This window comes from Mastigoproctus giganteus, chromosome 13 (genome assembly GCF_048544385.1).
Source record: "Mastigoproctus giganteus isolate SK-2022 chromosome 13, ASM4854438v1, whole genome shotgun sequence".
NCBI lineage: Eukaryota > Metazoa > Arthropoda > Arachnida > Uropygi > Thelyphonidae > Mastigoproctus > Mastigoproctus giganteus.
In genome coordinates, this window is record NC_143587.1 from 58,117,212 (window position 1) to 58,144,860 (window position 27,649).

Here is a 27,649-nt window from a genome sequence, read left to right on the forward strand (position 1 = left end):
TGGTGGTCTCCTTAAGTCTAGCGTACCATTTTAACAGCACCGATTTTGTCTTGTCGGGTGCTAGTTTGAGCAAGTGTAGCTTAGCCCAATCTAGACTGGGTATGCCGACTGTATATATATTTTAATAATTTTGTAAGTGCGGCGTTTAAAAGAAATATGTTAAGGCTGGAGAGTAGAACAGGCCGCCGTAGCCGAGTGGTCAGGCTATAGAGTGTATAAGTACTCGTGCCTTAAGTGGCCGGGGGTTCAAACACGTGACTGCTAAATACGGTGCAGTTTGTTGCATTTTCTCTATCTTGAGAACTGCTCTGACCATGTGGTCGTCCCGGAGTATAAATAGAACATTTATTTTTATTTAGAAGCCCGCCTCCAAGTGGCAGGGACGCAAACTCATTTGATTGAGATTAACGGACACTAATAGGCTCAAGGCTATGTTTCTCTCAAGTGAGGCCAAGCGGCTTATCTGACTTTTGTGTTGTTTGAGTTTATTTTATATTACTAATTTTAAATAGAATTTAGTTTGAAATAGACCCATTTGCCATCTGAAACAAGTTCTTAACCACGGATGGGCTTCGGCCCAAGGCGTGGTTAGTTTATGGTATCTTAAATGGAATCTCCACACCATTACATCGCCATCATCAATCAGCATTGCTGACACCTGGCAGGATGAATGAAGTAGAAGGAACTACGATTTGTCAGAATAGGCAACTTTTTTCAATCCTTCAGTATTATTAGAGTTCTTGATACCACTAACTACTTCCCCCTATAGACAGCAGTGGAACTCATTTCGGTCATTGGCTGCGATACATCATTTGAAAAGGTACGACGAATTGTGCGTTCTGATATGGCTCTTTGGTTAATGCTGTTGTAGTGGGTTATTATTTGACTGACTAGCTTTTCTGTTACCTTGCCTTGTTAACCTCTCGAAAGTGTCATTTCGACCAACACAATCGCCGTTGGATCTTATTTGGTTATTGTACCAATCTCGATATACCCGAGACACAGTCATATCTGAAAATTCAAGCAGGTTTGCAGTTTCCGAGATGCTCATACCGGCCCGTCGTTTGTCCTACCTATTCTCGCACTGAATTGCACACACAACCTCCGTACGTATTTTGCCCACCGGCTTTATATCGTATGGTACGAGCATGTGATGCTGTTATTGAAGGAGCGCACCATTTTCTGAATAAAGGTAGGCGAAACTAATAAAGTGGCCACTCAGTATATGTACTGTACAGGGTAGGGACACCGGGGCACGTGCCCCCCTGTCGTTTTTCGGAGAATATACACCAATCATTTAAATTCCCTTTAGCTACATTTTTTTTTCATTGTTTACATAGGATTTTATCTTTTTGCATTGTGGCTCAGCTATTTTCAACTGACTACAGTTGGCAACACTGATGCTGATGTGATCGCCATTCTAGTGCACAAAATGGTGTCCCTCCTGCATTTTTTTCTGGATCCGCCGCTGGTACCATAGTACATGTAGAGTTCTTTCTGCTTACTGTTATAGCCAAATATGAATAAATGAATTTGTGTATAATATTACAATTCATATTTTTTTGAATTGATTTAGATATTACAAATGAGAATGCTTCGTTGTAAAGATAAGGTCCTTGATTCTTGAACATTTTGCTCCTTCACATACGTACTTATCAACAAGATTTCTGTTTCATTTAATAAGCTAGTTATTGGAAAAAGTACTCTCAGCATGTCGAGTATAGCATAATCCAAGGTTATTGTCGCGTGGCGCTATTCTTTTAGTGAGTTCAAGTATCTGGAGAGGTGTCTCCTGCTGAATATCCACTTGAAAGCTGCTGACAGGAAACCGTGTAGTGCTTAGATTTCATGTCGTCAGCTAATTCCCTCCTGATCACAAAAGAGTATACGTTTGTGATCCGACGAAAAAGTGAAGGGGCGCATAATTCCTTAGCGATGAGGATGAATTTTAAACTGTTTACTTCCCAGAGAGGCGCCTCCGTAGCCAGGTGGGAAGGAGCAGCAGTGCGTAGCACACGTTTCTTGATTATATCGGGGTTCGAGCCCATCACCGCCAAATACGAAGGATGCGGAAAGGTCAGGGAATGACTACCGCATATTCCCGGAGCAATATGGCCTTAGTTGCTAATGCTCCTAAAAACCAAATAACAACAACTTCCCAGAGTAGGGATTGCGTGAAACGATTCTTTCGTTAAAATATTTTCGACGAGTGAAAAAGTTAAATTATTGGTCTCGCGAATGAAGCCTTAGATAAGACATCAATATGAAAATAAAAGATTTTTCAAAAATGTTACGGTATTTCCCACTAAATACAATATTTTTAGTTCGTGTCATCATTCACTATCGTATTTTGTTGAACTTGTTCCCGAGTTCAACAAAATAGTTTAGAAAAACATATCCTTGCTATAATAAATATTATCAGTGAGAATCCCCATCGTGGGAAAAAAAAAAAAAAAAAAAAAAATCATTTTGCTTTTCGCTGATGTGATCAACTTCACTAATCGCCCCTGAAAGCAGTTGTAGTACTCGGATTTTTTTAATTTTTGCTATTGATTTTAATACCGATTAGATTTTCTGTAATATATTCTTTTTTGGAGAATTGTCACCCTAGACTTGAAAGAATACAAGTCGCCTAAGGCTGAATGAATCTTGATAGTTTCTTATATTGGACTTTGATAGAGAAACTGATAGGATTCTGGAACATCTCAGTTGCCCAAAAATTGCTATCGGTTGCATTTGGAAATTAACTATAGCAGTGTTTGTAACTCTAGCGGATTGTTGTAGTTCCGGGGTTCGGATCTGGCACACTCGAATCTATACTCTGTTACGAAAAATGCTCTGCTCGTTGTTGAATAATATTGGATATCGTAAAACAGTGAAGTTATAAATTCTACTGGACGGTTGTACCGGAGTACTAAAAAAAAAAAAAAAAAAAGCTTAATTACCGCTATCTTCTTTAGGTATCTAAACTCATTTCTTTTTATTAAATTGTAATAAATGCAAAAAAAAAAAAAAAAATTGATTATTGAGAGTTCCGACGCCGATTATTGGTTCATATCTTTGTTTGGCTGTGATAATTATATTACACAAATCGGGTCCTTTTTTACTCGTCATGGTTCCCCCCTCCCCTTTAGTTTGAGTTAAGACCTGGTACTAAATTGAACGAAAGCAAGTTTGGAATTAATTTTATAGATTACCATGATTCTAATGAGATTTGATGAGTATGAAATATGTGACGTCAACTACAGATAAGGTGTGGAATAAATCTAGTTTGTTTCTGTTGGTGTTTTAAAAAAAAAAAAAGTTTAATAATTTTGTTTTTAATGTACTTAAATTGAGAATAATGTTTATTCATTTTGCATTCTACAGGAAGCTTACTGCGGATAACCGCAGATAACGTTTTTGGAATATAATGCCGTAGTTTTGTTCTTGGGTTGAATAGTTCTCCCAAGAATGCTAAAATAATAGAGTTAAAGTTAGAGATATAAGTAGAACCTCATAAATCGGGCATCCTTGGGACCAGCAAATCCCGAATTTTTAAAAATTCCGGTTTTTTTTTTAAAGGTTATTCATATATCTTAAATATTCAGGGACAATTCGTTACTTTCATTAGATAATACAGTAAAGTGTGTTTAGGGTCAAGCGGCACCAGGGGTTTCCCCCATCTCCGCGTAATTTATATTGTAGGTGAACCAGTTTACTGGAAAAGCCAGAGATTTAAAAGTGTATGGACTTTGTATATGTGTGATGCCTTGTACCGTTGTTCATCTGGTCATTTAGCCGCCAGACCTCTACTGAGGCCCGACGTTGCCCCACTTTCGCCCCGTGGAGGTAGACCAGGTATCCACTTGAATATAGTTCACTCTGGCAGGTCCTGCCACCTAATTTCCTGAGATTTCAGTGGCTAGGACCTAAAAAAAAAAAAAAATAAATAAATAAAAAAAAATAAAATAAAAAAAATAAAAAAATAAAAAAAAATAAATAAATAAAAAAATAATAAAATAAAATAAATAAATAAAAATGTGATCACGTTGAGGAGGAAGTGCTAGGAGGTCAAAAGAAATGGTGGGCGAAATTGATTTTCACTTGTGGAATTTAGATTGTGTGGGGCGTTCACTAGCGTGCAGGTAGAGTGGGGAGGGAGACTGAAGACTGGGGGGGGGAGATAGATAGAAGTATGGAGCCGATAGGGAAGACAACTCCAGTTTACAGTGGGGCATGCCCATGCCCCACCAGAAGGAAAAGAAGGGGTGGCGACAGCAGGGCTGTCCCCTCATCCCCCGCCAGGGAAGGGTAGAAAGTAGGCCAGGCAAGGGAGCTGGCCTATTCGCCAACAGGGCATACATGTGGGGTGGCTTCAGTCGGGCGCCAAGGCATCAGGGCTGTCCCATTTGGTATTCCCAGGAGTGGAGTGAAGATATCTCTGTCCAGGTTTTCAGTCCAGGTCTGTATGACATTTGTGCAGATCATGCTTGGTCTTTTATTAAGTAGTTACTCGTGGGATCCAGGTCCATCCACTGGTGGATATTCGGTAGGATAGGCTTCAGTCACAGTCAGGGTGGACTCCCGAAGGTCCGATTGTAGTCAATGCGTTTGGTTAACAGTTCTCAAATGGAATCGGTGTCCTCCATCGGTCAGTATTTGGGAGAGTGCAGTTCAGGCACAGTCCAGTTTTATCTTGGTTCATCATTTGTTGTGATTGTTGTTGTATTTATCCTAGTTGTCCTAGATTTTCCGGCAAAGGAAGAGTCTGGCGTCTTACAAAGAGGCACTGAGCAAAGTTGGTTAGGGCATTGTAGGTTCCCTCATCCTCCAGTAGGTAGTGCTCCTGATTTTTGGGGTTGAACTGGACTCGTGTGATGAGGTGTCCACGCAGATCTTCGTACAGTTCACACTCGTGTAGCAGGTGGTCCCAGGTCTCGAGGGAACCACATGCGCAGGCTGGGTTATCTGTCAGTCCAAAGAGGTTTAGCTTGTGGCGGATAGCTCCATGTCCTGTGAGAAGGTAGGTGACGTGGAGACCAGGGCAGAGCCATGTCGGATATTTTGGGTACACCTTTTGCAAGTTCGGAAAGAACCTTCGCGTGATGTCTCCTTTGTCAGAAATCGTCCAGCGTTGTTGCCATATCGATGTCAAGTACGTTTGCAGATAATACAGTATCTATAATCCCAGTAATCTCCACAACAATAGTCACTTGTATTTACGGATTGGTCCTGATGTATACTTGCCTAAGAAATAAAGGTCGCCGATTCGATGCTGCCTCCGGTAGAGGTGATGCGATTGTCCAGTTTTTTTTTTTTTTTTTTTTTTTTAATATGAAATATAAATAGTGCAGTGTTAGTTCAGCAGTCGACTCGCCTTGAAAACTAAATACATACTATTAGGTACTATACTGTGAACTAGTATTGAATATCTCGCAAAATGAATGATTTTTATACATTGCAAATACATAGTAACAGCGACTGAAATATGTAAAAATCAAAATTGTGAGTAAAATAATTGTAGTAAATTGGCTAAAGAAACTAGAGTATGCTTTTATTTCTACCTTTGATTTATTTGTTTCAGAATGTTAGCTTGCATGGATAAGCGAAATTCTTAAATTCATTTTATACAAAAGTATTTAAAAGAGAAGTCTGCATTCAAATGCATGTTTTCTTACATGTTGCAGTACTGATGTTTTCTTCTTGAACTGTGTTCCAAAGGAGAAAGAGGGGTTACATGTGTTTTTAGGAAGACAAATAGTTATCTTTCCTTCGTAAGTCTGCTCCTCGTGACTGTAGTGGTTTTTCTCACTTGTCATGCCATTGGAAAGGAATGATTCGGATTTGAATCTATTCCTTTCCAATTCATTCTGGATTCGAATCCCGTCATAAAGTGGAGGAATGCTTAAAAGCAGCTTCAGTCGGGCTGTAGCTGGCTAATCTTTCTGTTGAGGGCGCCTTTGTAGCCAGGTGGGAAGGAGCAGCAGTGCGTAGCACACGCTTCTTGATTTGACCGGGGTTCGAGCCCGTCACCACCAAATACGGAGGATGCGAAAAGGTCAAGGGAATGACCACCGTATATTCCCGGAGCAATATGGCCTTAGTTGCTAATGCTCCTAAAAACCAAATAAAATCTTTCTGTTGAGGGAATAGGGTTTTTCAGCCTGCACAAAACGTGAATGAACACTCACAAGTATAGTTGATACGTGTACATGCACAACTCAATATCACCTTAGATACTAATTTACAATACTAATTTAAGAATTAGTATAAGTATTTAGCTGTATATGGATACAGCGAAACCTGGATTATGTTAGAGGGCGAGCGGAATTCGAAAAATACAATTTATTCACATGAAATTCACAACTTATATGCAGTTTGGGTATATATAGTAGGGATTTAAAGTGCGCAAGATTTAGGTCCCTGGTACCTCCGCTTAAGTGATAATTCGAGCAAGTTGGAGTCATCCCTACAGAAAAACTGTTGTACTGGTAAAACTACAGTGGCGGACAAAAAAAAAAAAAAAAACTGCATCACTTGTGAATTTTGCAAATAACGTGTTTTGCGCTGGATTGTGGGTTGCAGAAATGTTCGAAATGCATTTATATATATCTCTGTGAATGAAATCCAATAAAAAGACTCCACCTGATAGACCTAATTGCCATAAATATCTTCCAAAGGGTAAAATGCGTAATTAATGGAAATATGAGAAATAATGCAAATGGCAATCATGACAACCAAACATACATTTTATTGCATTTACGTGTACAAACTGAAATAACAAGTTAACGTAATAGTATTATGTACCGCAAATCAGCAAAATAAGTTCTCAATATTTTGTTGTTCCTCCTCGAGCTGCAATTACAGCCTTAAAATGATCTGGCATAGAGTTTAATCAACTTCTGGATATAACGTTACCCAATTTCGTGGTACCACACTTTTACAACTCTCCTTGCTTGTTGGCTTCTTCTGAGCAATTTTAGACGATATTATGTACCAGCAATTTTCAATAGGGTTCAAATCTGAACTGTTGCCGGGCCAGTCTAACACTGCAATGCCAGCGTTTCTGAGGTATGACTGCAGCTTAAGGGAGAAAAACAAGGGGAAACATTGGTGTAAGTATGTTTTTTTTAAGTCTTGTGAGACGAAGACAAACTCATCATAAAACTTTCCAATTTTGCTGTGTGGCAAGGTGCTGAGTCCTGTTGAAAAATGCAGTTTTGGACGTCTGTGTGGTGATCTCTAATAAATGGTTTCAGGCACTCCTCGAAGATAGCAGTGTAGGTTTCTGCCTTCACCGTTCCGTTAATAAACTTAATTCGCCCCACTTCTTTGCTTGTTATGCATCCCCAGACCATCTGACCGGCGGGGAACTTTATAGTCGGTGTTATGCAGTCAGGATGGTATGCCTCCGATTTTCGTTTTCTGACATATCGCTTCCCATCCGAGCCATGCGGGTTGAATTTCGATTCTTCAGAAAAGATGACGGTATCCCATTGCTCTTTTGTCCGTTTTAGCCCAAGCAAGTCGCTTCTTCCTCATTTGTTGGGTCAACAAAGGAGTTTTCTTGGGCCGATAGGCATGCAGACCGCTTTATGAAAGCAGTCTTTGGATAGTTCGTGTACTTGTTTCAACACCAGAGGCCATCTCAAAGTCCAGTTTTAGATCAGGAGCACTAGCATGGTGATTACGAAGGCATAGCCGTTTCAAATATCGATCTTGGGAAGGCGTAGTCATTCTCTTACGGCCTAATCCAGGCCTTCTCTTCACATCACTGGTTTCATGCTTTAATTTCAGCACCCGAGATACTGTTGACAGCCTATTTTATCAGCAATAGCACGCGTTATCAGCGAAGGCCCTTCCTGGGACAGAACAACAGCCACACTTTTTTTTTTTTTCTCTCTCTCTCTCTCTCTCTCTTGGTGTTAAGTGAACATATGGAGCCATGCTTGCATCTCCGAAAAACAGGATACTAATGAGTACCCTTCCAACGCCGCATTTATAGAAACGGCTGATGCAATACCTTGCAATTACTGTCTGATGCAATAGAAGCGTTATCTGAAGACATGATGGCTAGGACAGCTCATTTGGGTTATCTCAGTGCCAGTAGCGATAAAGGAAGTGATAATGGCCTTTAATAAGCCAGTGATTAGTATTAGTAATGCAGTCTTAAAGAGCAGCCGAGAGAGAACTACCCACCTCACCAGTCCATCCCCTTCAAGAATTTGTCTAATGTTTCCTTGAATTTATTCAAACTACCCACTTTCACAACAACAACAGATGTAAGTTTGTTCCAACAATCAACCGCCGCTGGCTGAAATCAAATTTCACATTTCTATCTTACAATTATTCTTTATTCGAATTTATGGCCGACTCGTGTCTCAGCAAGAGGAAGAATGCCATCAACATTCAGCTTACTCGTTTCATTCAATCTTAAACATATCAATCAGATCTCCTCGCGGCGCCTCCGTAGCCAGGTGGGAAGGAGCAGCAGTGCGTAGCACACGCTTCTTGATTAGACCGGGGTTCGAGCCCGTCACCACCAAATACGGAGGATGTGGAAAGGTCAGGGAATGACCACCGCATATCCTGGAGCAATATGGCCTTAGTTGCTAATGCTCCTAAAAACCAAATAACAAACAAACATCAGATCTCCTCGCAGGTGATTTGTCTCCAAACGTTGCAACTTTCAGATTTTGATTTTGTTCCCTTTAGTAATCACCTTGATCTCTGTATCCGTTCCAGCAAATGTACAACCTTCCTAAAATGAGGCCTCCAGATCTGTATACAGTACTCAAGATCTAGCCTCACCATGGTCTTGTACAAAGGAATAATCGGCTCCTTATCCCTTGCTAGCAAATTTCCTGTATATCATTGACAAAACCTCATGAGCTGTCCTGGAAGGCTGTCTGCACTTCTGAGAGAACTTCATATCTGACTGCACACAACCGCCCCCCCCTCCAAGGGTCTTTTAATTTTATAAAATGTACTACGCTTAATGTAGTACCACACAGTTGGTATATTAATCTGAGATCACTGCTACCCATATGCAGTACCTTACATTTGTCAAAGTTAAACTTCAACTGCCTTTCTCAGCCCATCGGCCAAATTTTTCTAGATATTGCTGCAGTAGTTTGCCTTGATTACTGTTATTACCATGCCTGATATACCTTCATCAGTATCATTTAATAATCATTGAAAATGACAGTGGGCCCAGCACTGAACCCTGAGGAACTCCACTAATAAAATTAGTCCAGGAAGGGGCAGTGCCCATTGATAAACACTGTTCTCTCCCATTCGACTCCTTTTATCCATAACAGCAACTTTCACTTAATGCCACATTGCTTCAGTTTGTGCAGGCAGTCTTTTATGTGTAACAGTATCACAGGTCTTCCTGAAATCCAAGTATATGAATCAAAATTATTTTTTGCATCCCGTTCCTTTGTTACTGCATAATAGTATTCAATCAGATTGGTCAGATAAGACCGTCCCTTAACAAATCCATGCTGTGACTGGAGTATAGATGCATTCTGTCTAGATGGTCCTACATTATTTTCCCTGGAACGGACGTTAAGCTAACAAGTCTTTAATTAATCTTGTTACCTTTTTGATTCTCCTTTATGATTTAGGGATACATTTCCAGTTCATAAGGGACCTCTCCTGAATCCAAAATGCTCTCATGATTATGGCAGAAGGTTTGCTTACCTGCTTTGCTGCCTTCCTTAATATAATTGGATAGATCCTATCCACCTCAGGCGCCTTTTTTATGTTTAGCTTCGGATTCTCTTATACTTTCCTTTCAGTTATCACAAAATCATTGAGCTTCTCGTTAGAGTTTGATAAACTTCTGGCATCCCTTCCCCTAAAGAATTACTCGTCTGAATGTAGATGCCAAATATCCATTCAGTTTGTCAGCAGCCTGAGCAGAATCATCAACACTTAAACCATTGACATCAAGTGGCCCAGTGTGATTTCAGTCCCAGTCTATTGTTAATATAACAATAGAAGTATTTTCTGCTGTTCTTTGCATTCTGTGCCAGAGATTTCTCGTAATCTGCCTTTATTTGCCTAACCTCCTTTGTGACTTGATTGCAGACTAGTTTGTTTCTACTGCAGTTGTCTGTATTACCTGATATTTATATGCATCCTATGCATTTTTTTCCTTTGCTACGTGTGTTAATTAGCTCATCTAACATCCATTTAGGGCACCGTTGGTAGGATCGCCTTTCCCCCTCCCCAGTCGGTGGAAAAAACCTGAGTTCGAGTCCCGTCAATGACGTGAGTTAGTTTTACGGACCTTTTTCACAAGGTATTGTTAGTTGGTCTGAGGCGAGGGTAGCATGGTTTTCCCTCCCGGAAACTCGGATTTTTCGTCCAGCAAACAAAATTGACCTCAACACACACGCAGCTTACAGAAAATATACACAGAGCAATATGGCCTTAGTCGCTAATGCTCCTAAAACTCTACTACAAAAACAACATCCATTTAGGTCCAAGCCTTGAACAGTATTTTTTAGTTGGTGCAAAAAGCTTAGTAGCTTCTGTAATTATTCCCCTGAATTCTTTCCATTCGGAATTTGCTGTTGGGAACATCAGTTGGTCTCAGCATAGATTAGGCCACGTGTTGCGTACTACCTGCAGGTTTGGAAGTCTCGTTTTAGGAAAGATGGAGATATGGCCTAATCATTGCCTTGAAACGGGTGCAGAGAATAGCACAAGATTAGAGACACAAAGGGTACTCTTACCAAGGAACACCTTAGCTCTGTAAATTGCATCTGAAAACTACGCATCTACAAGGAGACCTGATAGAAGGTATCACAGGTTACATAATGGGTTGAGTAATCTAAATGCTAATGGTCTCCTTATTCTTTCTCGGACGACACGCAAGGTAGTAGTAGTAGTGGCGGCATGTGATGCAAAAAAGCAAGTGTATGAGCTTATGCAGCATCAGCCAAAAAAAAAAAAAAAAAAAAATTCACACAGCCATTCCCTCTAAATGTTTGTCCAGTTCCTCCTTAAATTTATTTAACCTATCAACTTCCACAACGACGGATGGAAGTTTGTTTCAGCAATTAACCACCCGCTGGCTAAAGGCAAATTTACGCACATCTGTTCTACCTTTATCTTTCCTTAATTTGAATTTATGCCCCCTAGGTTCGTAATCTGAATAAGTGGAAGAATCCCATCAGAATTCAGCGTGCTCAACCCATTCCAGGCCTTATACACCTCAATCAGATCACTGCGCAGGTGCCTAGTCTCCAGCCACTGCAATTTGCAGAACTTAAGCCTCTCTTGGTAAGAGGATCCCTTCGTTCCCCTCACCGATCTCGTTGCTCTTTTCTGTACACGCTCAAGCAAATCTACATCATTTCCTAAAATGAGGCCTCCAGACCTGTATGCAGTACTCAAGACGTGGGCTGACCATTGCCTTATACAGAGGGACAATCACCTCCTTTTCCCTGCTAGCAAAATTCCTCTGTGTCATTGACAAAACCCCATGACCTGCCCTGGCAGCCTGTCTACATTGCTAAGAAAACTTCATATCTGACTGCACAATTACTCCCAGGTGTTTTTCATTTTTTACCACCTTAAGTGTATTACCACGGTACGTTTCTGTGGGATTACTTCTACCCATATGCAGTACTTTGCATTTGTCAAGGTTAAACTTCAGTTGCCATTTCTCAGCCCATCTGCCCAAATTTTCTAGAACCTATTGCAGTAGCACACTGCCATTGCTGTCATTAACAACCCTGCCAACCTTTGTATCATCTGCAAACTCCGACACTAAGCCTGATATACCTTCATCAATATCATTGATAAATATACAAAACAACAGTGGACCCAACACCGAACCCTGTGGGACTTCACTAATAACATTAGTCCACGAAGAGCAGCACCCATTGATTACCACCCTCTGTCTTCTCCCACTCAATCATCCTTTTATCCATCATAGCAACTTACCCTTAATACCATTCTGCTCCAATTTGTACAGTAGTCTTCCATGCGCAACAGTGTCAAAAGCTTTCCTGAAATCCAAGTATACGATATCAAAATTATTCTTTGCATCCAGTTCCTTTGTAACCACATCATAATATCCTATTAAATTTGTCAGACAAGACTTTCCCTTAAGAAACCCATGCTGTGTCTGAATTATTGCTGCAGTCTTGTTGAGATTATCCTGCAATGCATCTTTAATCAGTTACTCCATTATTTTACCTGGTCTGTAATTACTCGTGTCACCCTTCGATCCCATTTGTGAATTGGAGATACATCTTCACATCTCCAGTCCGTGGGGACCTCCCCTGAGTCCAAGTATGCTCTCATAATTATAGCTAAGGGTTTGCTTACTTCCTTTGCAGCCTCCTTTAATATAACTGGATAGATCCCATCCACCCCAGGTGCCTTTCTTATGTTTAACTTCAACAATTTTTCCTCCACTTTGCTCTCAGGTATACGCATGGTTGCAAGACAAACATGAGAAATTGCTTTCAGCCAGAGAATAACTGATTTGTTAGAAAAATCTTTCGTATGGTGTTGTGGCACCTGGTGGAAAAGGCTCGGGTTCGAATCCCGTCAATGACGCAAGGAATTTTTATGTGCTTTTTTTCACAACTTGGCTGAGTTAGTCGGCCTCAATGGAGGGTGTTGTGAATTGGATGAAAGTTTGAAGAGGAAGATTGCAAAAATTCTTATAAGGAACGGGCAAATAAATAGAGTAGTTTTTTTTTTTTTTTGCTGATAAAGTACCATGTGGCTTGCTCCCTTGCACTATTTTTTTCACTACTAATAATATCAAGGTTTTCAGAGATTTCTATGGGTTGGGTCTACCACTCCCCGAATTGGTTTGTCTTTCCTAATTTATAATGGCCTAAATTGAACAGTAATAGATAATTCAGGTTGCTGTTCTGTGTAATGCTTCGTTAATTGGCTTTTCGTCATTACGATCTTCTTTCTTCCGGCCCACTTGATCTTTTAAGGTAGAAAGAAATTCTTAGTTTAGATCCTGAGAGTCATTTAACTCCTCGCATGTTTCGGTTCTATCAACTCTCAGTCATATGACAGCCAGGTGAACAGATATGAAATTAAGCTTAAAGGGGATACATTTGGATGAAAGACTAATACACGCCCTCCTAACAAATCGAAGGAAATGGTTCTTTCTCAAAGATAGAATGCCATGGTATCAACTTTCCTAATGCTTGTACAAGTACTTAATCTTTGAAATAGACAGAAACCCCAAACAGAATTGTATTTCCGAAGCGCTTCTGTTTCAAATGGGTAAGGAAATTTTATTATTGTTCGTTATGTCATATAATCAGCTTTTTAGAGTGGTGTCATTTGTTCGCAGAAATGAATGATATTAAATATTCCTTTATCGCTAATTACCGTTTTCCATTGGTCTTTATCTCTTGCCATTTTATAACCTCCCCTTCCCCCTGCAGTTTGAATTCTTATAAATTCATTCCCGAGAAATGCTTTCTTTCACTATAATTGAGTTCCAGAGTTGTATGGCAATTGAATTCTGGAGTCTTACAATGAACTTGAATCGGGAGTAGTATTATCCTGGTGGCACCAAGCAAACAAGAAGGGTATCATTTATTCTCTCCAGAAGATTCAACACTTCATTAGTTGGATTATTCTTTTAGGTCCCTCCCCCTCAGTGGGAAGGACTTAAAAGAAGTGCGTTTCAACCAGTGTATCGTGTTTATTTGGTTGTGAAAAATTTAAGTATCAACGAAATACTTAAAACTATTAGGTAAAGTAATTTCTCACTTCTTAATGGAATCTTGTCTTCAGTGTGTCGCGAGGTATTGGCTGGGTGGGTCGGTACCATCTGAAGAGAGAGAGAGAGGTTACGAAGCACTAATTTCGGAGCGGAACAGTTTCAGTGATAACGTACTTCTGCACTTGTGTACGTTATCAACCAAAGGAGTGTTTTTTTTTTTTTTTTTTTTTTTTATCTGCTGGAGATACCCATTTGTAGAATACCTGACCTTTATCACTATTGTTAACAAGTCAGTTTACAATAAGTTTCTTTTCTTGGCAGTAGCTTTATTACTGCTATATATATTTTTATTAAATTCAAAACAGAAAATTGATCCAAAAATGATGGGAAAAAACGGGTAATCAATATATTATAATTAGCTGGTCGTATCATTCTTATCTTTTTTGAAATCTGTTGAATTGATTTTTAACGGGAAAGATATTTAGAATTTAAATAAAATCACGTATAAAAATCTTCAGAAATAACTGTTAGATAAAAATTTTAAATAATTATTAATCTTTATTGCTAAATTAAAGAATTATACCACGAAACTACACGCGGCAGATTAATTCAATATTAGGATTTTACTTGGCTAAATGCTATTTTGCTACCCGACCTTCAAGTAACCAAGAGGGGGGGGGGGAGGAGAGAGGTGATATTCACCCTCAGCAGATTAAACTCGCAACTCACTGCCCAAGGAGGTTCACTCTTACGCACACTAAAGGACTAGCGCTTCTTACATAATAATTGAACTAAAAACAGGGAGGCTACAAGCACCACTTCTTTAGAGAACGCTAATGCCTTGTGGATTCCAAAAGGATCGTATTTCAGTCGTTGACTGAAAGATGAAACTTTAACAGATGTCTCTGTAAGATCTGAATACAACGTATTGTATTCAGGTCGGAAATCGAAGAAATCTTTTCCATCCGGGTTCGATTCCAATCCAGAATAGTTGCAGGACAAACATGAGTTAATTAGCTGATCTTAAACAGTGGGAGTTGGGGATTTTTTCCCCTGTAAGTTATTCGAGTTTTTCAGTACGCACAATGTCGATCCTAGAACATGCAGTTGTGCATACAAGATATGCCGTACAGATATAAGCGACAAGTTCAGGTGCCGTTAAATAACCATTTAAATTTGAATTTTTGTGTTGCAATATGTTATGTATGGCGGCGGAGGCAGACTCGTCACTGATATCTAACTGCCTGGCCACATCAGTTGATGCATACTGCGCTTCCCCCTCCTCCGTGATGGCCTTGTTGTCTGTTAAGACATTTTTCTTCTGTGACAATTATATGAGTGTTTTCTAGGTAAGGATTATCTTCTGAAGTTTTTCTCCTATGTTGACAAGTGTATGTATGCCCATGAAAGTATACTCCTGGGCGTGACGAACTTGTCGATGTACACTTTTACAATACGCTGATGAATTTTTGTTGGAGTGGTTCCCTCCACAAAAAAGTTTTCCCATAAAAATTCTGCGGCTGCCGATAGAGCAGAGTCACGCTTAAGACTTATCAGGACTACAAATAACTATTAAATAAAATTAATTTTTATTTATAGTTGGTTTTTTTTTTTTTTTTTTTTTTAGCGAATAGACTATTTTGGTTGTATGCCCATACCTGTTATGATAGCATGGTTTTTGTTATGTATTATGTTTGCACAAGAAAATCATTTAAAAAAAATCAAATCGTAATGCGCAAATTTTTTTTTAAAAGTAATGTCTGAATTAAAGCACTTTGTTACCTTTTAAAGATTTCTGCTAAATGTAATAAGTGATGTTTTGAGAGGTGCTGCCTCTCAAATTAAATTAAAATAAATAAGAGAACTTTTAGACAACAAAATGAAATAAAAAAACAAAATAAAAAAACAAAATTAACAAGCAAGTGCTAATACTTAACCATTTAAAAAACAGCGGCTCGGGAACCTGTAGAGATAAGGCGCAAGTGCTAATGCACTTGCAACACGGACCCCACCCTACCAAAAGATAAATTACAAAAGAAAGTTTTTGGGAACCACGGTGAACTCTTAATATCGGAATATTTGCCACTAGGAAAATTCACGAACGCTCGCATTTCTGGCGTGACCTGCTTATTACTAGCAAAGTGATCGTGGATGCTCCGATGGTGAAGAAATATAGTTTACGCCCTCTAACCAGGAAACCATAGCCTACTAGAGTACCCTAGTAGGCTATGCAGGAAGCAACTCAAGTCAGACGAAGTGTAAATTTCATTATCTATCGAGACCAATCGACGAGCCAAAACATAACGCAAATATGCAAAACAATCTTACGACAGTTTAAGACGCTGCTTGGCTCTTATCAACTGGGCAGATAGCAGAGGAAGAGTTATCGTAGGATTTAGGCTCAATCGTGATTTAGACCATTTTGCGCAGTATATATTCTATCTGCAAAATTGTCTGAGGTCGATTTACCAGTTTACTGGGCGAAAAGCACAAGTTTCTGGGATAGATAAAACCATATATTCCTCTCCTGAGACCGATTGGCTCAGCCAGATTGTGAAAAAATTCCTCGAGTCTGATGGAATTCGAACCCCGTCCTTTTCTAACCGGTGTGAGGACTGTACTTCCATGCACTTCGGTATCCGTGACGGCAGAGGGAGAGTGAATGCATTAGAATTATGAAACATTTAAAGCAATAATTACAGAAACCATGAATGTATATATACCATAACAAAACGTAGTATGTGGAGGATGTCGAGTTGAAGAATAGAGCAGAAAGATAGCATGGGAATGTTAGTGATGAAAAGTACTGGAGCTTTAAAAGTTATAAGTTGTCTGTAATAGTTCAGCGTGCTCCTTATTTGCATATTTTTCTTTGAGGTCTTGCAGTAAAACTTGGTTAGTTTCTTGCATGTAGATTAATGTTCGGGTAAATGCATTTTCATATTTTTATTTTGTTTCCCGAATTGGTGTCTGTAATTCCTCTAAACAAGTTCCAACGCGTGCCTTTAGCATCCATTCATTATCCAGTTCCAAACTCACATTGCCAACTTTTTCTCTTCCTCATTTATCCCTTCTACTTCTGTTCTCTGGAACAACCTTCTTTCACATGTGCGTCTCGAAAATTAACAATCTACAGAAATTCAAGTCTAACGTCAGAAAGTATCCTTTGTCTCCTTAGCGTTTAATCCTTGCCCAGTACTTAAGTACTACAGGTTCTAATACCTTCGTTTTTGGGGTTTACATAAAAAGAGAGAATCGCTTTGTAATGTAAGTTCACGTATGATAAGCTAATTTGAAGTTTTCTCACTTCGATTTGCACAATACAGGCTATTGCATATCGTTTTAAACATGAAATTTTGTATTTCAATACATGTAGCTTGATCTTATTTAGAGAACTATTCTTGGCGAAATTGAAGTCGCGCGTAATTTCATCCCTTCTTCAATTAGATGTATTCGAACGTTGGAATAAGTTGCCCGTAAGGGTGGCAGTTTGGCAAAATTCAAGGAGGGATTAAGCACTTTTTAATTATGAGAATAGTATTTTGATAGTGTTTTTTTTTTTTTTTTGCAAATGCAGGAAATTCGCGTCTTTGCATCAATTTAGTGCCATTTTTAATGACTACTTAACTGGTGTAATAACTTACTAATGGAAAATTCGTTCTACTAACGCAATAATTTTCACTCCACTAGAACGAAGAATGTAAATTCATCATTATAATCGGAATTTTGCCTTTAACCAAAATGTTTTTGGTTAAAGACAAAAATTAAATAGTATTGATAGCCAAAACTTCTTAATACGTAAGAACATAAATTACGTTGGATGCGATTACCCATGATTCCGAAATTTGGAAGCAGATAGAACGTGGGCTTAAATTTCACAATTGAAGATTATCATGCTCGGTTATTTTGTTCTCGCCGATAACAAGTTGTGTTATCAAACCAAACCTTATTTAATTTCATTTTAGCCCCCCCCCCTTTTTTTTTTGGTCGGATAACAGGATTCCGAAACAGAATTACCCAAATAGTAATTGAACTGCTCTGATAGTCTAAATGTAATGTTTCTTATAGAATAACGTTAAACTAGAATATTAAAATTTACGTAGCCAAGGGTTTTCACCTCTGTTAATTACTGCTATAAGGTTCCACGGAATGTTTTCACTGATTATATTAATTGTGAACTATTACCAAAAATCTTCGGAACGCTTGTAGTTATGAACAAAACATTTATTCACCTTCGGCTTAATGACTGTTTTCAGTGCTTCTTGGAATACCTTTTTATGGTAGAAAACTGGTAGTATTTTGTTCTACTAACAAAGTGGATTGCGTTGGCCTTGTCCTAATTCTGTGTTCCAATTCGTCTCTAAGACGTTCAGCAGCTCTCCGATGTATTAACGTCGGAGAACTGCCACAACAATTTTCCGATGTTATTCTCCTCAATCCACAGGTTCTTAATCTTTGCTTTGTAACATGAAGGTTCTGTTGGAAGGTGTAAAGGTCGCTTCCATAAAATTTGGGGGAATAATAGAGCATAGAGAATTGTCCTGAGCGTCGGTGTAGGACGCACCATTCTTGGTTTCATGCGCTACACCCTGGGTCATACCATGAGAAACTCTCCCAGACCATGATACTATCTGTTCCTCTCAACCATGACGTTTGGGCAACACACTCAGGTAGTAAATGTTCTCAGGGCACTTTCATTCCTGAAGTAGTCCATCGGACTGGAAGAGGGTGTATCACGACTTGTCTCTCCATAGGACCGATTTCCATTAATCTATAGTCCATAGTCGGCGTGCCATTCACCATACCAATCGACAGTGTGCATTTTTTTTCCTTCTTGTGCTGTAACTGTTCCGTAAAATTTACGACATACAACCATCGACGTGTCGTTGAAACATGTTTGCCCTCTCGCAGTTCTCAACTCATTCTCTAAGGTCTGATGGCAAGATGAAGTAATAAGTTGTTTCAAGGCGTTTCTGCTTTTGTCAGTAATTCACTATTTTATGCCTCTGATCGTTTCTTTAGCTCAGTGTCCTCTAGAATTTGCTTTCTTCAGCACGTTTCCAGTTGTCGATTCAGGAATTAAATATTAAGAAATATTTAATTCGTAAATAATAAGCACACGTAGTAATTTTTCTCACATGATATCAAACTGTCAACGACCCCTCTCCCCCTTCTCGTATGCGCATCGTTGAGTAGGAAACACTTTTGAAATGAATTCAGGCTAACAGCTGATCATCTTAATAGGCAAAAATATTTATCTTTGCTGAGTGGTGGAAAATTACACCTTTAGGAAACATTTTAACTACTTGTTCGTGTTATTTTTAGCATTGTCGCTATTAATTTAATACTGTACTGGTACTTCAGCTCGCGATTTTCTCTCCTCTCCTTCCGCTAATATTTGTACAAAATACCACTAACTACAATGTTCCTAAAAAAATTTAAGGTTTTACTTTTGTGAAACCCGTCCATAAAGACTACTTTGGATTCAGTGTTGGCCGTATTGGGTGTTTATGTCATTCTGTAAATTATTTTTATTAAATTTAATTTTTTGAGTTTTGTTTACTTTATTTTTAATACTCGTTTTTAATTTTTTTTTTCCAATTTTTATCAAGATGCCTTTTTACCACTACTCGAACGAGAATTATTCAAGTTGTGGAATTAATTATAATTTTTTGAAATAATTATATTCCACTTGTTGTGGAATATAAGAATGTAATTCTCTTTTAAGATAACTATCAATTGAAAGCCTATTACGCTGCAGTTATTACCTTTGTTAATAGCATCACGTGCCGGAATTTCGGCCAGTCCCTTGGTCACATGCCGTAGTTACTGCATATGACCAAGGGACTAGCAGAAGTTACGAAACGTGATGCTATTAACAAAGGTAATAATCGTGGTGTAATCATAGTGTATCAGTTAGTAGTTTTCGCGTAATGGAAATAACCCGCGAAGGAAACGACTCTTTAAAGTCATGATTAGGATAATTATCTTCATTGTAGTTTTTTTATATTTCTCTTCATTCAAGTGAGGACGAACGTGTAGGAGCCGTAGTGAAGGTAATTCTAGTTTAAAAATAGTCTTAAGGACAACAACAATAACAAAAAAGAAATGTACTGTTTAGGCAATTGTCGTTACTATTATTATATTAAATTATTTTGCTATTGGAAGATATGATTTATTTCTTAAACCTCTTCCCCCATTATAATGAGATTTGCATTTCTTGTAGATAGTTTATAATATTACACAAATAAGTCCAATCTTTCATTATTCATACTAGTGACTTATTCGCGAACAAATGTGAACAGTAACAGATTTTGACCTTTGTTACTTTTTTACACTTTATGTAAAGTTCTACTGAAAACATTTTCTAGTGTACGACCGCTGTTACTAGATTTCTTACACATTTAATTGCAGTGGTTATCGTGTGTGTGTGTACACACACACACACACACTATATATATATATATATATATATATATATATATATATATATATATATCTGATAATTAAAATAAATATGATATTTAAAATAAAAACATCAGCCAGTAGTGTATATATATATATATATATATATATATATATATATAGTGGATTACGTAGTATATATATATATATATATATATATATATATATATATATATATATATATAGTGGATTACGGTTATTTGAGGCAGCCGTTTATATGGGAAAAATCTTAAAGAACAGAACCCAATCGAGAAAATAACCAGGGTTTACTTAGTTTAATTGGGACAACATGCCGTTTAATCGTGGCAGGAGACCACAGCACTTGAGATTACCCTACGATTGTCTCCGACCGTACACGTGGTTCGGTCAGATTTCTGGAGGTCACAACCATAAAACAATTAGCAGTCACCTGTTTATTAGGTTTTTCTGTTAGTGTAATCTATCATAAACGGATAGTAAAGTCGATCTTATTGAATTTGCGATAATACCGACAGCTGGAATTCTGTGGGTTATTATGGTGAAATGTGTTCACACTTCCATGGAATCTTCAATCATATAAAAAAATTAATTTTCAAAATCTTCTCTTCATTCCTATTTTTAAAGCTTCGTAACTCGTTACTCTGTTCTCACTTGCGCGTATTGTGTTACTTGCAATTTGTGTGTGCCGTGTTCTTTGTTATTGATTGCTTATCTTTTTACTGTTTTTAAATTTTAACCCCCATCCACAAATGTTAGTGAACAGAAATATCAACTAGTTAGTATGTACATATTACAGTACGTATTAATTATTCCGATTATCACGTATATTCTTCCGATTTTCACGTATCATTTAATTTTTTAATTGGTAAGGTAATAATAAAAGGTAAATTTGTGCTTAATATATCTTTATTTTTATAGCCTGTGGATAAATTTCCTCCTATTTTTGCTAATTAGAATCGCCGTCTAAGAGAATTAACATTCAATTCACAAGCGTGATCACAATGACTGCGTTTACTACACATCGTATAGTGATGAACGGTACTTTACTATGGTGAGTCCCTCGTAACGTGATTTGATTGTACAGCGAATCAAATGTAAGGCGGGGATCCATTGTATTTTTAACTATTTACGTGAAACTTCGGATAATTGGGGCAGCCGCTTAATTGGACCAAAATGCATTAGTCCCGATGTGTCCCAAATAACCGGAACCGACTGTAATTTTTTTTTTAGGGAACGATTCCTTTTAATTTTTGGGTTTTTTTTTTTTTTTTTTTGTGGGAGGCATTAAGGCCAGACAGACTGTCTAGCAATTTGTGTGCTAGCAGCTGTCGGTTCGCCTATTGATTTGTGTTGAAAAATTAAAATTAAATTAAGTAAAAGAATATAAAAAGTAATTTTTAAAATGAATATAAAAGAGGAAATAAGAAAATTATTAAAGAATAAAATTAGAGAAGGAAAAAGGGGTATTAGGAATAAAATAAAGAAAAATTACATTCATTCACATGGCCATCTCTCCGCTACTTCAGGAGCTTTGAGCGGACAGATAACCATAATAAATGAATGTCTCATGCATACTCATTTCTGTAGTCCCAATAACAGTTTTACTAACTTCATTATCATACTAGTTTTAGGTATCCTAATTATAACAGCTGAAAATTTAATTTTAGATTGTTATTAACAGCAAACTGGGATTGAGACCCAAAGCCCAACGGGTATGCATCAGTATAAAGAACAAAGTTATTTATTTACCTGCAATCATTATGGATAGTGGTCAGTATAAGAAAGGACTTAGGTCAGTCTAGGTGCTGAATTTATAGGTGGCTGGGGCTCCATATGGTCTATTTTGCATGTCTGGCGATAATTGTAATTGATTAATTAATTGATCTATTTATTTAGGATTACGTGTTCCCAATTTGTAGGTAGTATTACATTTGTAATAGTTCGTTTGGGTTAGAGGTAAATACATAAAGGAATAAATTATATTTATACATTTTAATACAGCTTTAAACTAAATTTTAATACTAAATATAGTAACCAATAAGTGATGTTATTCACTGAACAAGGACTGATATAATCTTTCTACAGCATAACAGCCAACATGCCCAGCGGGATAACTATTTTCATAGTTTAGAAATATATATATATATTTCGAAGTATAAATCGACCTCTATATTTTGCCTCAAAAATTCGTGCTTAATTATATATTTGCCATATAAGTCGACCCCTCTTCCCTTTTATCATCTTTCACATCTCGGTAGTGATGTTATTACATTGAAATCTTCTTTAAGAACCGCTGTCTGCTTTTTAAATTAAATTATGTCTCTGCTTTCTTTTAAAACTTTATATAGTAAACGATAAAGAAAGTTTGCAGGCTGTACAGTACATCCTTATGTAGGAGGTCACGAAATCAAAATTTAGACATTGGTGGCGACGTGAAATCGCTCTTATTGCAATATGATATGAGACGTAATATGGATGCAATATGAGACGTTCTGATAATGCAGCCCCGCCATTGTTGCATCTTTGGTACTGTACTCCAAATTGGTTTTTCTGTAAACGATGCTCCAATGTTTTTTTTTTTTTTTTTTTTTTTTTATTATTAAATAATCGACATTTTAAAAGGAGAAAAACTAATAATATATACATATGTGTGTGTGTGTTGGAAAGTATATATTTAATAATTTTAAGTTAGTATTAATTCATGTCTTCTTATCCTAAGCGTGCGCCTTTTAATTCAAGTTTAGATTTTTATGCTCGGCATGTAAGTGAATTTTTAAAATTTGGACAGTTTTCTAGTGCTTCAAAGGTTGACTTATGCTCTGGGATATAAGGGAATTCGTGTTTTTTATGATTTAATTTTTTTTTTAAGAAATGAAGTCATAAAAGTAACAGATTTATGCGTTTTGTTGCTTTTTGTTTTCGCATCATGATGTAAGTTGTGATCATTGTGCTGACTTTATTAACTGGTTTATATATTATTTTCCACCTATTCTCTGTTTATCTCCAAGAACCTAATGTAACTTACTTTTTACATGTTTCCCTTCTCCTGCGTTGCAAAATAATCTTTTGAAGTAATCATTAATTTGTTTTCCTTCTGAACTTCGATTGTATAGTACCCATCACGGCAACTAGGCGGCGCCGTAACCATTGATTACGGTTGATGGTTTAAAGCCACTATCAGCAAACGTGTATTATTAAGGTTCTGAACAAATTGTTAATTGTGAACAACGCCCATTCCCTTAAGCATTATATTTATGTCATAAATAATAAACAAAACTTTTTCATTTTCGTTGACTATTTTTGCGAAACGCGAAAATCTACATCAGTGAGCGCTCTCCTGTAACGTTAAAAGTCGTTGCTATTTTTGACCCGATGTTTTTTGGCTACGTTGAAGTGTACAAAGTAGTGTAGCTCCTTCCGCTTTCCGCATCAATAATGTATTGGTGTAATATGATGTATAATGTATGTAACTATTTATATGCTATATTTGAGGTATTTTCACTTAGTAGGGAAGTCAGCTATAATCTTTGAAATTTAGCTTCTTATATTTTATCTAATGTTTCATTTTAAAATTTAAGCGTCAAGAGATCCCGTTCGAAGAACTTCATTGTTTATCTGTGTGTGTGTGTCTGTGTGTGTGTAAAAAGAATGAAATATATAATAAAGAACTATCGCTGAATTTTCTATGTTCACTTGAAGCATAAGACTATATACTTCATTCCCTCCTTTCTTCCCAACTTCAGAAGATGCAGGCGGCAGCGAATGCTTGATCAAGGGTGCTCCTTTCTCTCGTTGTTGTACGTGCTGGCGGCTGATGCAGACCGCAACGCCCCCAGGCTGAGCAAAACCTGGTTTATCTGTAGGGAATCCTGCCTGTTGTCCGATGGTCGCTGATAATGACGGGCACAATTAGATTAGACAGGGTCCCAACCTGATTAGCAGAGTACCTGGATTGATCAATAAGGGTGAGGGTTATCGAGAGCCGGGCACCATCTCTTAAAGTGGGTGTGGCTCCTCCACGTGGTTTACGGAAATAACATCCGCTTGAACTTCCATCACTTGCCTGTCGATATACGTTCAGTCTCCCCGTCGGCAGAATGCACTGCTTTCCCGTTCCTTTTATTCAGTAGCGGTTTGACCGTTCGCGTGCGTTTCGCACAAGGACATCATGCTTATTCCAGCGGGAATGCGTGGACCGTTCGGCTGGTGAGACCATGCCGTTAGTGGATCACAGATACTGTTCTCTTTCCCGGCATCAGTAAAAGAGAGCAGACGCGATTCGAGTGACTGGTTGAGCACGAAGCCCGATTTCAACAGTATCTCCTGAGTCCACAGGCGTTGTACGCTCTCATCCAACCGGCCATGACCATTACCCGTAGCAGGGCAGCTGCTCTCGCCGAGAGGAGCTCAGGGAGGATAGGACGTGACCTGGAGCTGTATGACAATGAATATGACGATGAGGAAGGCGAGTGTTGTTGTCTTACAAGTCTCTTGCGAGATTTAGATCTTATACAGGTATGCCTCTCTTTGTTATCTTTATTTGCTCTCAATGTCTTTTTCCCCTGAAAATGTGAATATCGCTTTCGGTTTATGGAAAGAAATAGTTTTTATTTTCCAATTTCATGAACTAATAAACTTGACTACTCTCCACTTAGTTTCTTTTGCTTTTACTTATATGGCAAATCTTTTAATTGCAGCTATCTTGACTATATTTCATCTATAATAAATGTAATCATGTTAGTCTGCTGGATGAGGTTTTCACCAGTATTTTAAAATGTACTCTTTATACTTAAAAACATTGCGCCAGAGATAGTAGCTAGAGGATTTCATTTCAAGCTTACTCCTCATGTAGTACGTTAAGCTTTTTGTTGTTTGCTTTACTAGATTCTAGCCATTCAGAGCTTCTGCTGAAGTTTACCGCTCTGTATTCGCAGGCGCGTGTCTTTACAGCTATGGCCGTCGGATTAAAGCGGGCCTTTACTCTACTTGGTGTGATGGATTTTAGCCGTCTAAGTCTGCTGAACTCCACCTTGTCAAGGCAGAACATCTCCACAGAAAAAGAAAGCAGGCTTATCGGAACATGCACTAGCAATTATAATTTCGGAAAAGTGGGGAAGATAATACGAAACAAGAGGGGGAAGAGGAGAGAACTCCATATCTTGGCCACGAGACCCACGTACAGTTTTAATAGGTGTATTGATTAGCTCATTCTCTCGCTGGAGTTCATTCACTGAGTCCAAAACAGGGTTAGTGATGCAGAATGAACAGAAGAGATGCATCGTATTTTTCTCCAGGAGTTGTTTTGCGCTTCAAAAAGCGCAAGCTTACCATCAGGTTGTAGCGAAATGTGGATTTTTTTTTTTAACGCAAATAATAAGCGTAGGGGCCATTTCGAACAAGTGCTGTTAGCAGAGAAAACATGGCATATCGTAAAGTCATGCGTGTGTGTTTTGCATATCGATTTAGTTCGCTGTGCATGGTTAGTTCATGTATTGAAAAGTTAAGCTTTCATAAAATAGATTTCAGTCGTGGAAATTTTATTATACGAGTAATAACAACTACGAATACCCCTTTATTTCATACTCTGAAATTAAGCCTTGTCTTTTATTCACTTTCTTTAAAATTCGTCCACTTAGAAATTTGCGTATAACTGATACTACTAAAGAAAGGGAAAATTGTGATGAAATCGATTTGCATAATGTTCCAGCGTCTTTTTTTTTTTTTTCTTCTTTTTGCTCCAAAAACCCGACTGTGTCGTACACAGTCGGGTTTTTCAATCGAACATGTGTTTTGTTTAAAACACAACCGGCTTAATCCTTTTATCATTGTACTATAGGGTTCAAAGAACATCGATTTTTTTTTTTTCCCCCACTTCTCAAGAAAACGTTAATATCTACATATACTTGTCAGTTCCAGCAGCTGAAATATGTCTTTGCGCATGCGTCTCTGAAACGGATCTATTTTCTTACGATTACGAAACAGTTTCCCCACGATATAATCGTGGGGGAACTGTTTTGTTTTTATATATTAAGATTGAAAACTTCACGGAAATCATGAAATGAATCTAAAAAGAAAGATTGAAATTTTATTTCGCATCAGTTGGCCACTTTATAAAAAGCATCAGAGCATAACCAGAAAGACATCATTGCAGGGGCAAATTAATTACGATATGTTTGAAGATATAATTTCTTCAGTAATCTCAGCTACTTTATTCTTTTTTATTTAATTTATGCACTTAAATTAGTTTCATGTTTCGAAATTTGTGCTGTACAGGTAGAGATTTTAGCAAAAAATGTAAATTTATTTTGTGTAATAATTAATTTTTTCTTACTCTCATATTTATTAGTTTTTATATTGTCAGTGAAGTGGGAAAAGCCGACCGGGCTAGCCGGGTGGGTAAAGTGCCTACCTGGCAACCCAAAGGTCGCGGCTTCGATTCCCGTCTCGGGCTTGGATCACAGCTGCAAAAACCTTGTGAGGTGCATTATGGCCACAGAAGCCTATGCCCCAACTACCAAAAAAAAAAAAGTGGGGGAAAAAAAAAAAACCTGATACAGACTTCGTGATGCTTGATACACTCACATTATTTAACGAGCACAATATTATTTTCATCCTTTAAAAGTTAGTATTCTGCTTATTTTGTTATAGGATATGATATATAAAGTTGGTGTTGTGTGTGATTACTGGTAGCATCAGTGAATATGTATTTTAAATTACCTTACATATGCTGCAGTATTTGGTACATAATTAGCGTGACACGTGATGACACTTGAGTTACGCTGGAAGTGTTATAATCATTATGCTTATGAAGAGAGCGCTTCGGAAATGACCTTTGCCTAGGGAGCCTTAAATCCTGTAATGATGGAGAGGGAAGAGCAGTAACACACCTTTGGATTTAAAAAAAAAACAAAAAAAAAACATAAAAAATATTTATTTAAATCTTAGAGAATTCATTTTGTGTTTATTGTATAAAATTGGAAAGCAGTAGTGTTTCAGGCGCAGTATTCACTGAATTCAAATCTCTGTAAGTAACTTTTCATCATTAAAACATCTGGATTTTTCCGAATTGTAATTTTTTTTTTTATAAAAGATTAATCTGGTTTTAGATTAATATATTAATTTCTGAAGAACCCACTTTCCTGAAAAAGTATATTAACATATGGTAATTCACTTTCGCGAAAAATTTCTCGTTCACATAATATTCAGTCATATTTCTTGACAATGTATCATTCATATAAAATCTGATGTATTTCGTGATAATAATGAATTAAATCATCTTTTAAGTCGCATTGTAGAAAACCTTTATATAGAGCTGTCATCGTGTTTTCGATGTTTTTGAACCTTTCTGAAGTTAAGGTCCCATCCGACCCTCAATTTTTAAGGATTTTTGTGTGCTGATTAGTTACATCTGTTATTGTAAAATTTCTTACTAACACTGTAGTTAGAAATTAAGCTTGCTTTATTCTGTTTAAAAATGTATTCACAGGAAAGGATAACATT

At 37.6% G+C, this 27,649-nt stretch overlaps 1 protein-coding gene across 2 annotated transcripts in view; it reads left to right on the forward strand.

Annotated features, from left to right (window-relative positions):
- Positions 1–27,649, forward strand: part of LOC150076083 (transmembrane protein 47) — a 258,710-nt gene that overhangs the window by 88,699 nt on the left and 142,362 nt on the right. Inside the window, exon 1 of one of the 2 annotated variants that reach the window (XM_090387031.1) lies at positions 24,287–24,664. The exons of the other annotated variant lie outside the window; for it this stretch is intronic. Coding sequence (XP_090243157.1) covers positions 24,512–24,664 — 153 coding nt within the window. The 5' untranslated portion in view covers positions 24,287–24,511. Of the gene's footprint in view, positions 1–24,286; positions 24,665–27,649 lie in introns of those variants that run through there. 2 annotated transcript variants of the gene reach the window in all.